The 12,473-nt window shown below is 46.1% G+C and overlaps 1 protein-coding gene across 1 annotated transcript; it reads right to left on the reverse strand.

Moving 5' to 3' along the window:
- Positions 1-1,434: 1,434 nt before the first annotated feature.
- Positions 1,435-8,852, reverse strand: LOC117058155 (NACHT, LRR and PYD domains-containing protein 1-like). The gene is made up of 9 exons (XM_033169124.1): positions 8,741-8,852; positions 7,571-7,635; positions 6,977-7,200; positions 4,856-5,109; positions 4,300-4,428; positions 3,693-3,831; positions 3,546-3,578; positions 2,545-2,580; positions 1,435-1,819 (listed from the first exon to the last, which is right to left on the reverse strand). Exons 3-9 carry the CDS (start codon positions 7,062-7,064, stop codon positions 1,539-1,541), a joined length of 960 nt encoding a protein of 319 aa, XP_033025015.1. The 5' UTR covers positions 7,065-7,200; positions 7,571-7,635; positions 8,741-8,852; the 3' UTR covers positions 1,435-1,538.
- Positions 8,853-12,473: the final 3,621 nt, after the last annotated feature.

A 12,473-nucleotide genomic window follows, 5' to 3' on the forward strand; every position in this document is an offset into this window, starting at 1 on the left:
GGGAAACCAGACGAACCGCCCCGCGCCCCCTGCAGCGGGAGCTCTTGGAATCCGCCTTTGAACTTCCCCAGATCCAACTCCTGCAAGTCCCGCAGGGCGCAGAGCAGCAGGGGAGGAGGCGGCACTCGGGTCTCGTCCTTCCCCGACAGAGCGGCGGATCCCAGCAGGTGGCGCTAAAGGAACACGCTCTGATTCCAAGGCTTCCCTTGCCGTTCGTGTCGGCTCAGATTGGCTGCGCGGGCGGAAGGGGGCGGGTCCGGAACTCCGGGCTCCGCCTCTAATCTTACTTTCGCTTTCCCCGTCTGAGAAAGCTCCTCTCTGACAGCTTCCGCTTTCACTTTCTGTCCTCCGGAAGGGAGGAGGCGGGGCTTCCGCGGCGTCCCCGCACGTGGGGCATGTTTGCATCGGGCTCGGCAGCTTTCTTGCGATTGGGGCTCCTTCCTCTCGAGTTGAGAATTTCCTTCTCCTCTTCCGCCTGTGTCTTGGGCGTGCGGAAGGGCTCCGTGGGGCTCTCCTTCCCGGCCTCTCCCGAAGTGCTGCCCGGGGAACTGGCACTCCAGAGCCCGCCGAAGGCGCCCGGTGGCGTTTAGGATAGCCCGGTTGAGGGCCTTGAGGGAAGGGTCGGGTGGGAAGGATATCGCTGAATTCTTCATAAAACGGGTAGGCCCTGGAGGCAGTATTCAAATTGTCCTTCCCACTGTCTTTGCATAGAACAGGGGTGGCCAACTCCCAAGAGACTGTGATCTACTTACAGAGTTAAAAACTGGCAGTGATCTACCCCCTTTTGGGGGGTTCAGGTCAAAGTTGTTGAGCTTTTTGGGGCAGAGGAAAGCCCCCCTTTTTAGGCATTCAGGTCAAAGTTGTTGAGCTTTTTTTTAGGGAGAAGGAAATCCCTTTTTTGGGGGTGCAGAGCAAAAAAAAATCAAGCTTTTTTAAGGGGAGCCACGTTGTTGGGCTTCTTTGGGGGAGCCAGTGATCTACCACAGACGTCCAGTGATCTACTGGTAGATCACAATCTACCTGTTGGACATGCCTGGCATAGAAGAACAGATTCAAAGACAGAGCCGCAGTTGCGGGTGTCTGTGGACCAAGAGTAAGATAGGAAGAGGATGGAGGCTCAGGCAGTAGGAAATTCTGCTTTGAACAGCTTAATGGATTGAGTAGTAGTTGTGTTTAGTCATGACCGACTCTTTGTGACTCCATGGACCAGTGCACATCTTCCACTGCCTTCCGCAGTTTTGTCAAATTCATGTTGGTAGTTTCAAGCACATGGTCCAACCATTTCGTCCTCTGTCGTCCCCTTCTCCTTGTGCCCTCAATCTTTTCCAACATCAGGGTCTTTTCCAGGGAGTCTTCTCATGAGGTGGCCAAAGTATTGGAGCCTCAGCTTCAGGATCTGTCGTTCCACTGAGCACTCGGGGCTGATATCCTTAATTCAGTACTCCACGTTAAAAACACAGGAGCCCAAAGGGAAGGCATGAGATCATTCAGTGCATGCAGCTGGATCTCCTGGGATCGATCTCTCCATTTCTGCAGCCTCAGCTCCATTCAAGGTCAGCAATAAGGAACCTGTTTTTGGCCTTCAATGCCTTGTAGAGCTGATCCTTGCAATAGTGGTTCCAGCCAGGCACCAGCGTGTAGAGTTCCCTCATTTTTTCTTGGTTAGTTTCCCTCGAAGAGATTTTTTGGTACTGTTCTTCATCCAGGATTTGGCCGTACAGCATATCCAGGACTGCTGCAACGTTGGTGGTCCGCTGGATCAGCTGTTCCCGGTGCTGTTCAATGAAATGGCAGTCAGAGGAGCTGGATGGATGAGCATCTATCAGACAAAAGAAGAACAATTCACATTTAAAGAGGGGAGGGAGGTATAGAAGATGCTGCAAGAGACTGACCTCTGGTCGAAGGTGGAGTATCTAGGACAGGCATCACCAAACTTTGTTTTGGACTACAATTCCCATCATCCCTGACCACTGGTCCTGTTAGCTAGGGATCATGGGAGTTGTAGGCCAAAACATCTGGAGGGCTGCAGTTTGGGGATGCCTGATCTAGGACTTAGGTTGCCTACAAGAGCTTCTACTTCTGCAACAATTTTGCTCCTGGGACTGTACTGTAGTAATGGAAAGCTCACTGGTCTGTCAGCAAGAGCTGCATTGATCTGCTGGCATCCTTGACCAGGACATGAGATGCCTGGCTTTATATCTTATCTCTGTGGTTATTAGCAAAATGACAATTAATAAAACAGTTAATACTAACTTACTGAGCTCCAGAAGGAGTTCACCAATATGGGCTACCCCTGCTTATCCACAGACACTTTTTATATATGTCAGTTACCAAGTGCAAAATAGGACTCTGCAGGTGGGCAGATTTGGGTGAACCACACTTGTTACTTAATTATGTTATTCAAAAACCAGGCGTAAGACCTCTCAAACATAAAATTCCACTGACTATCTGGTTTCTAAATCCATGACAATATAGTATGCAAGAGACCTTTGTCATTGGGAGAAGACCTGGTTACATGAGACCATCTTCTAGATTCCTACTGACCTTGTGCTGAGTGCAAAACAGAAGGCTTCAAGTCTTCTGAAAGAGGACAGAAAAGAGGGAAGTTAGACAAACTATGATTGGGAGGTCCTTATCGATCCTTCATCTCGAGCTTTGGTCAAATCATGCAGTCCTTTCTTGATCAAATGTTTAAAGGTGGTTAACCCAGAGTTACCCTGTCTGAAATTTGGCAATGTTAATCCCCTCATGTCTCCTAAGTTTTACCAACTATGTGAAATAACAAACAAACAAAAGGCTATAGCTCTTTTGGTTTCCGAATTCAGCAAATGAGATTTTTGATTACCGTATATACCCGAGTATAAGCCGACCCAAATATAAACCGAGGCACCTAATTTTCCTACAAAAACCTGGGAAAGCTTATTGACTCAAGTATAAGCCGATTCACCTTTGCCGCTGTGGAGGAGGAGGAGGAACAAGCAGCCCGAAAGCAGCCCTTTGGGCTGCTCCTTCCTCTTCCTCCTTTGCCAAGTTTGCATTTATGCGAGCAGTTCAGGAATGGAACAAGCTGCCTGGGGAGAGTAAAGAACCGCTGTTCTTGTACACTTCTTAAGGAATGGTTGACTGGGGAGAGCGGGTGGCGGCACGAGTGGAGAGAAAGGGCTTCTTTCTCGCCGCCCCCACCGCCCGCCTCACTCGAGTATAAGCCGAGGGCAGCTTTTTCAGCACAAAAAATGTGCTGAAAAACTAGGCTTATACTCAAGTATATATGGTATTTGTTTTTTTTTTCTGGATTGCAATTCTGATCAGGACTCCAGATTGGGTTGGGCCAGATCCATATTAATGTGAACTGAACCAGATCTGGATACCCAAAGTTGATCCTGAATCGTATTTCTGTAGGGGTATGTGTGTTGCATTGCCTTAGTATCTAAAACTTTATCAAATGTTTACTCTTTGCACCTATTGGGAAGAAGGATGGGACACAGCACAAACACAGGAGAAGTGAATAAACAATTTAAATAAATAAATAAATAAATAAAACTTACCTTGTGCTGGGAGCAGAACAGAAGTCAACTCATCTGAAAGATAACAGAAAAAAGGAAATCAGAGGGGGAATGTGGCTGGGATGTCCTCCGTTAGCCTGCTTCCCAATGGATGGTCCAACCTTTGGTCCTTTCTCAATCAAAGCTCACCGTGTCTCACACAGGCCTTCCACACAAGTTCATCCTTCTTATTTATCAGGTTGAGCTCCAGTTCATCCTGTATGTGCTGAGCACACAGTTCAATGCACTGCTGTTTCATGTCTGCATTCAGGTAGTTTAACTTCAGTTCCTGTGAGAATGAGTGAAAGGTGGACTTCTTTTCTGTTGGTCCAGTGAGCAGGACTAAAACAATGGGAGGAAATTGCAAGGAAGTGGATTTTGGCAAAACCTTTTGGAAAACTTCCTAATGGTAACAGCTGTTACCATTGGGACAGTCTGCCTTGGGCGGTGGCGGCCCCAACTTCACTGGCATTGTTAAAGAAGAGGCTGCACAGTCCTCTCCAAAGGGATTTAACAGGTATTTGCATCCTGCTATGGAGAGCTTGCACTGGACAGGGAGGTGGACTGTAGAGGCAGGTGGAAAAGATGACTCCCAAAGTTCCTTCCGAATGTTGCTTAACCCACAGCTTTCCACCCAGCCCTCCATTCAAGAGGGTAAGCAAAAGGCTGAAGAGGTCTGAGCTGAGTTTCTCCTATTCTCATACCTCACAGGCTAGGTACCCTCCCAGCAAAACCTTTCACCCTCTTTGCGCTGTACCTTCGGATAGACTGTGACATCATCTAACTTCCGCACAAAGAAGCGAGAGCCAATCTTAAGAGGTTTCATGGGCACAGGATTTTTTTGCATTTTTCGTGAATGGCACTTCACTTCATACTCATGGACAGCCTGGAACAAGCAAACAAGGTCACTTTTGAGACATGCAAGGAAGATGACAAAACTGCTGAAGGACTTTCCAACACTTTCCAACAAGCTGAACTGGCAGAGGCTCACATATTCTCCGGGTAAACACTTCCTAGACTTATTTATTTATTTAAAAAACATACCGTATAAGGAAAACTAAGCCACTTTGACATTCAATACTGAATCTTGCTCAAGGGATTCCCTGTCCTTTTTCCACCATGGAATCCAAGAAACTGCACATGCAGTTCCTAACCAACCACCCACTCAGGCACTGACCAAACTCTGACCTCCTTGGCCTCAGCAAGATGATGGCTTCATATGCCTTCAGACCAGATCCTTGCTCTGATCAACAGGATCAGCTAATCATCTTGCAAATTTGTAGGACCTGGTAGAACCAGAGATTCCTGGTTACCTTTCTAAAGGAAGAGTCATTGGGGAGGAGGTACAGGTGGAATTTTGGAGCAGGGACTTCCAGCTTTTCATAGAGCAGGGCCACAGCGTGCACCTTTATCTTTTGCTTATACCATAACTTTTTGAAAACTGCTCCACAAGGATATAACTTGGGGTTTTCCAACACAGCATGAAGTGGTCCGACTCTGGCTGGCTTCTGCAGACTCATCATCCTACCGACAAAATGTGCTATGCGGACTCGGGAACCCTTTTTACCTGTCAGAGGAAGGAATGCAAATGAAACACAGTTTAATAGTAGTTAGCCTGCAGACCCACTGCCCTAAGGTAGGCATCTAGTTCGTAAGACCTTTAGTTCACCCATTCCTGAAGACACCAGAAGGTTCAAAATACTCTACACTGGAATGTTCTTGTGCTGTTTCAAGTGACGGGCTGACCATCAATTTATCCAGCCTTTTTTTTTGCATAACTTGCTTGGTTTTTTTTGATAGCCGGTGATAATAGATGCTGTTTTATGTCTAGCACAAATTGTCTCAAATGAGCATCTGCTCTCTGTTGCCCAGCTTCCAATGCCGTAAGACATGAACACTGTAAGAGGCGTCCCTATTGCACAAGCAAGTGGATGTCGCGGATTGCTCCACGGCGTTGTAGCAGAGAAGTGCAAAAGCCACAGGTTCTTTAGTGCAGTATTCTTTTAATATGAGCTATATACATACAGACAGTTCATACAAAGACAACTAGGACAACTTCACTCTCACTCTCTGACTCCACTCTACACCACCACACCCTACTTAACAGGTTCCCCTTTAATACAAGACAACAGCCAATCATCTGTCGGCCCACTCTTGCTGAGTCACTCTGACACAGTAAGATTTGCAGGTCTGTTGCATCAGCTTCTTTTACTTTGTAAACAAGCTCAATCCTGCAGACTTACTAGGCTACACAACATTCTATGTATCCTGACAGTGGGAAGTGCCAGACTGCATTACCGGTAATTTAAGGCATATATAAATCAGTTAAATTGGCAAAAATTATTTTTGAGCAAACATATATCGAAATGGGTGGCATTAGTTATTGGGCTGTATTTTAATGAGCTTATCTAGATGTGTAGGGTGAAATATTTATATATTTAGTAAAAACAAAAACTCGTGTCTTTTTATCTTGAATGGGACATGTCAAAAAGGCTAATAAAAGTCATAAATCCAAAACCAGCAATTTTAAAAACCCCAAGAAAATAGCAGTGATATTAAATTATCAGGAGCTGATTTAAAAAAAAAAACTTCACAGGTCATCCAGGCCAAATGCATATATGAACAACAGAATTTTGAAGCATCTTCTAAATGCAAAAGAAAAGCTGGCTCTACTGCAACAAGAAGTTATTTAGTTGAGGCACTGCAGCAAAGGTGGGGACCCTCAGTCTTGGGGGCCAGAGATGGTCCTCTAGACTTCTCTGCCAGCCCCTTAGAACTCTCCTTCCACCAATCAACCATTTTGTCTGGATTAAGAGTCACTTTCTGCACCCACAATGGATCTGGCGTTCCTTGGAATAAAATAGCTGCGATTCAAATCACACAGCAGCACTTATTATCTGAATTGGTAGTAAGGAATGGGAACTAAAGTTCAAGGAGCATCTGCACATCTTCCCACAATGCAAATCAAGAGCAGAGATTTACCAAGGTGGAAACCAGAAAACATGGGCTATGGACAGCAGAGGTATTTTGTCCTCGTAAGAGTGTGTAAACACTGAAGAGGTGCATACTCAAGTTCACATGAACTATTCAACTAACATTTATTATTTATTAGATGTATACCCTGTCCTACCTCCCAAATGACTAATATTTACTCACTGAAATGAATCGACCGATTAGCCATTCCTTTCAGGGGGTTTACTCTGAGTAAATGTTAGTCAAACCCAATGCTTAATGCTGATTTATTGCCCTGCTGTTCTCACAATCAAAATGGTTTAAGAGGGACAAGCATGTTACAAGTGTGGGGGGGAAATAAGAGCTTAGGTTAGGAAGCCAAGTCTCCCTACTTCTCCCTCCCATGCAGAATGCCATGATAGTTAATCCCATTTAGGATTCCTGTTACAATGGTTATGGCTAGAAGCTTTCTCTTACCGTACCTGCAAGGCACAGGAAGTGAGGGAACTGAATAGCTGACACAGACTCGACCGGATCTGCTTGGATGTTGAGCAAAGGGCCGGCAACCATCAGCTTCCATGCATCCCACCTGTTCAGGTGTTTAGGCCATGAGTCAAATTGGTATGTGATGGTCACAGCTCCCCTCACCTCAAATATGAGATCAGTATAACAACAACGGAAAGAGCCAGCCTCAGTAAAGCATAACCTGAAAGCAAGCAAGAAAAACTCAAATGGGGGTGGAACATATTCATTTGCTGTTAAGAGAAATCATAACTCGTGTCTTATGTGCTTGCCTGGTAAAACATATCCTGTAGTAAAAGTTTAACACTGTCTGAAATTTGTGGTTGTTCATCCTTGGTTTTCCTGCATCTGATATAGTGGCTGACCCACAGCTTCCTTGAAATAGATATTGGTCACTGCTTCCTATCTACCACGTAAATGTGCAGCTACAGATGTAAGCTGAGTGTGCTTTAGAGAACACCAACGTTTATAATGATTGTGAGACCCACATAAGCCGAGTCTACAGAACGTTCCCCAGAAGGTAGGCTGAAAAATGTGTGAGATAAATTACTCACTTGTAGGATGCATGATTCCCTTGTAAATCCAGAACCACCTCCGGTTTGATTTTTCCTGGAAGAGCCTTTAACAAAGCGGTAATGATTAATATTGATGCCAATGCACACCTCCCCCCCCCCACAATCTCATCTGAAAATAAGAATGTCCTCCTTCCCCAAAACCCTCAACAGGCAGTTTAGTGTAGGAGACTTTCCACAAAGTTAGGCTGAAATTGAAGAACTCCACTACAAGCTGAATGTACATTGATTAAAAAGTGTTAAAGCACCTGGGGGAAACATGGGTGGATTTCAAATTGATAACATTCAGTGGACCCTCTGTAAAATGTGAATAGGACTGATGATTCTATCCTAAACTGGATTCTATTTGCTTCCATTGCCAACTCTATGGAAACTGCTTCACCACTAATTATGGACACACACACAAACCAATACCAACAGTTCTAAAAAGTGTGGGATGTATTATTACTGGAGCAGCCAAGTACAACATTTTCCTGTTGCCTAGAATGGACACACAGAGGAATGTGGCTCCAGACAGGACTTCCTGTCATACCTGCTCTGGAGCTTCCTGCCCCTGTGTGTGACCAGGTAGATGGGCATGACCCTAGCTGACCAGATAAAAGGGCTGGCCATGCAACCATCTCTCTCTTGGACTCTTGCTCTCTTGGCTCTCAGCCAGTGCATGGCTCAGCCTTCACATAGGATGGAGCCCACAAACAGAAAGTCTGAGATGTAGCTCATATTTGCTTTCACTGTCACCACAAGATAAAGCCTGCCTTCAGATTACTGCTGTGAACTGAATGTGAGTAAAACTATTCTTACTTTTAAAGAAGACTGTGTTGTGTTATTATTATTTTAAGAGGGAAAGAAAGGGGAGCAATCCAGACTGGACAAGGCAGACTGGATTGCTTAATTAAAGGATTCTAACGTATCATCAACTTGCTTCCAATAAATTGCAAAGGGATTGTGCTCTGCTGTTTACTCAATAGTGTGAGTGAGGAGGGATGATATCAAAACAATATATCCTCTCCTACCTTCCTTAACATTCCCACAAGCAGATTACTTTCCACAGGAAGCTTGAAATTCAAGTTTGGTAGATTTACCTTGAAAGTATCTATGTATTCCTCATTCCTGTGGGTGGCAATACAAATCAGATTGAGTCCAGTCCCTTACCTTACTGGGACACCTGCTACATGGGACACTTCCCCCCAAATTTGCAGTCTCATCTGTCTGACTACTGCTTTCTTCTTCTACAAATTGAGGGGTATTCTCACTGCAGTACCGAGTGGGCAGGAATCTGGATTCAAATTTGATTCCACTCTGTAAAATAAGGATAATTATTTATAATCCCATATGGCTGTACTGTGAACGAAGGAGAAATTTCATTGTCCTTGAGGATTAGGAAGAACCCTAAACCAAACTCACATTGTGCTGCATTTTGTACGACCGCCTTTGTTTCCAGTTGTCCATTTCTACGCATTCCACAAATTGGTGACAAGATTTCATCCCCCTTTCCTGAGTTCTAATCGGCAATTTGTGACCTGCTTTCTCACATTCTTCGAAAATGTGTTCTGGGTCCTTTTCAGGAATTTTCCATAGTTGTTTTCTTCCTGTGTGGATCATCTCATCACTAGATATTGTGACATTTTGCAAATTACCTGTTGTAGAAACGTTTGTTTGCTTGTTTGTTTGTTTTGACACCAGCAGAAAAAGAACGAGAACCTCAATAGGGTATGAGAAACTTCCCTATACTGGATCCTACCGCTTGCCTACCTAATTTCCCAGGGCCAACTTTCAACGTCAAGTGACTCTCCAAGGCGGCAGATAGAGGCAAGTCTTTTCTAGCCCTGCTTGCCATTTTTCAAAATAACTGTTGCAAAGGAAGGTTGAGTAAGAAAGTGTTCTTCGGAATAACGCATAGAAGAGAGATACAATATATTCGAAATGTCATCCCTGTCTTTTAATGTCCATGTTGAGGTGATGCAGTGGAATAATGAGAGGGAGGAGAGCAAAGCGGGGATAGGCAGGGGATTCCCATGTCGTCCCTCCAATTTTGTCGCCACCCGCTTGTACAACTGGATCCGGGGAAGCAAACCTCCCCTCTCCCGGCAACGTTTCCATAGGAGATCCGGGCGAAGCAACGGCTCCCCTTCCCGAGGTGCTTACTTACCTTGCCTGCTGACGAGGAGGAGCTTGTCCGCCTGGCGCCGGCCGTCGATAGTCCTCCGCGCCTCGGGCGCCGCCTCCATGGCGCTGCTCTCGCTGTTGTGGCGGAGCAGCTGGACCGGGAACTTCTCCAGTTCTCCCTCCTCGGAGCGCGCCGGGGGGAGACTCAGGGGGCCAAGGCTGGCGCCACGGAGCAAGCGGAGACTTGGCGGCCGGGATGCTCTACTACAGGAGCGGAAGGAATCCTCTTCACTGAAGCACCCGTCCGCAGCGCAGCTCAGAAAACATTTCACCGACAGCATTTCCAAAAGGCCCTGCAAGAGCGGCTTCCTTCTCCTTAACGGGCTACTTCTACATCCCTCAGGCGGGGAAGCTCTGCGCGGGTTTCTGGCCTCTCCCAGCCGCCTTCCCTGCCCGCTTCAGTCGCTCGCCCCGTCGAAGTCCCGAGAGGCAGAGCCCCACTTCAGACACCAGGGGACTCGACGGCGGTGACGGAGCCCGCGATTGCCGCGGCTCGCTCCTCCTGCCCCGCGCTCCTGCCCGACCTCTGCGCTTAAGCAGGTGCACAGCCTCTGCGAGAACGCCGAAGCCTGCTGGAGGCTTTCTGGGACGTTTCGGTTTCTCTCCTTAGCGTGCGACTTCCTCATCCCTTGTGCTGGGATCTTGAGACTCTCGCCTTCCCTCCTACGCCCCCAATCGTCTGGGGAACCAGGGGAGCCTTTTCGCTTCAGACACCAGCAGACTCGACAGCGGGGACGAGGAAAGCGACGGCCAGGTGGGGCGTCGGCGAGATGGCCTGAAGGGCTTTTTCTTCCCGCTGCTCTCTCTTTTCCGCCGCCGCCCTGCCGTGCGCTTCGGCAGGCGCGCAAGTTGCGCGGCTTCGGAAGGGCTCCGAGGGGAAGGACTCTGAAGTCTGCTTAAGCTTTTCTGAGAGAGGTTTTTCCTACATTGTGGTACTGTAGAAGGGAAGGGGTTTCTTGTCCCCGGGATCCAAAGCTGGGAGGAGGCCGGGGAAAAGCGGGAGGAAGGGACAGGACGCAGCAGGTGGTTGAGCATGGGGACCCACACCATGCTGATAAATGAATTTTCAGCCTCATAGAGGTTCATTTGAAAATAAGAAATAGAACCTTTAGTGTCATCGGCCCAGAGATTCAGGCACTTTTTGTGCCAACTTTTAAACCCATGCTGAAAATTGTTCTATTCTGCCTCACCTATGCAGGAAATTAATGATCCTTCCATAACAGTTAAGTGATGTCTGGTTTAAACTTTTTTTTTTTTTTGCATACTTTTGTTGCTGTAAACCACTTTGCTGTAATTGTGTATTAATGTTATAGCAGTATACAAAATACTTTTATAAATAAATGCATGAATCTGCTTGTGGGTGAATTAGGTGTGTGTGTGATTTGGTGTTGCCTTTTAGGATACGCATAAGTCCCACCAATATTAGCCGAGTTGTGCACAAAAAAAAAGAACCAGGACCTCCTCAACCCTCTCCTTTATTCCAGAACTGTATTGAAGTAGCCAGGATGCCCTAATGTGCTCTCTTTGCATTTGACCTGCTGGCTATTTTGGGAGGTTGCTGTCCTCATTTCCTCCCATTAACATTTAGTTAAGCAAGACACGTGATGGGAAGTCATCCTCCACAGAGTAGAGAGGAGGAAGGATGGTTAGGAGTTGGGGCAACCTATTCCCTGCACCAGGTAAATTATCAGTATTCATTAACAGAGAATCCACAGAGTAACTTCTTTGATACAGTTACAGGTAGGTAGCTGTGTTGGTCTGCCATAGTAAAAAAAAAAAAAAAAATCCCTTCCAGTAGCATCTTAGAGACCAACTAAGTTTGTTCTTGGTATGAGCTTTCGTGTGCATGCACACTTCTTCAGATACACAAATCTGAAGTGTATCTGTGTATCTGAAGAAGTGTGCATGCACACGAAAGCTCATACCAAGTACAAACTTAGTTGGTCTCTAAGATGCTACTGGAAGGATTTTTTATTTATTTTTTATTTTCTTTGATACACTTCTGTAAGACCACAGGACCTCTTTGTCATGTCTCTCACTGCCTCAAAAAAACCCAGATTTGTTACAAAAGGTTTTTTTCCCCCTGCCTAATTTTTCACTTCCTCAAATGATTCTCGGAAGTCTCAAAAGCCACAGACTCAGAAGGAAAGTGACAAAATGTTAGTTTGTAAGTCCTTGGGAGCTACAGTATATATTGCAGTCTTCATCTCAGTATAGACGCTGTATTGTGTGAAAGTCAAAAAAGGCGAAGAAGAAGAAGAAGAAGAAGAAGAAGAAGAAGAAGAAGAAGAAGAAGAAGAAGAAGAAGAAGAAGTAGTACAGTGGTACCTCAGGTTACATACACTTCAGGTTACATACTCCGCTAACCCAGAAATAACGCTTCAGGTTAAGAACTTTGCTTCAGGATAAGAACAGAAATCGTGCTCTGGTGGCGCAGCGGCAGCGGGAGGTCCCATTAGCTAAAGTGGTGCTTCAGGTTAAGAACAGTTTCAGGTCAAGAACGGACCTCCGGAACGAATTAAGTTCTTAACCTGAGGTACCACTGTAGTCAGGGAATATGACCAAGATGCTGTTACCTCTTCCACCTTGTGGTACTCCCAGCTGCATCCTACCCAGAGGTTCCCCTTAGTCAAAGACCACCTTATGTTGTGTGGGTCTGCCAGATGGAGCCCCCCCTTCTTCTCTCCCAGGTTGTCAGCTCTCTTACCTGTGTGCAACG

Source organism: Lacerta agilis, chromosome 14, assembly GCF_009819535.1.
Source record: "Lacerta agilis isolate rLacAgi1 chromosome 14, rLacAgi1.pri, whole genome shotgun sequence".
NCBI lineage: Eukaryota > Metazoa > Chordata > Lepidosauria > Squamata > Lacertidae > Lacerta > Lacerta agilis.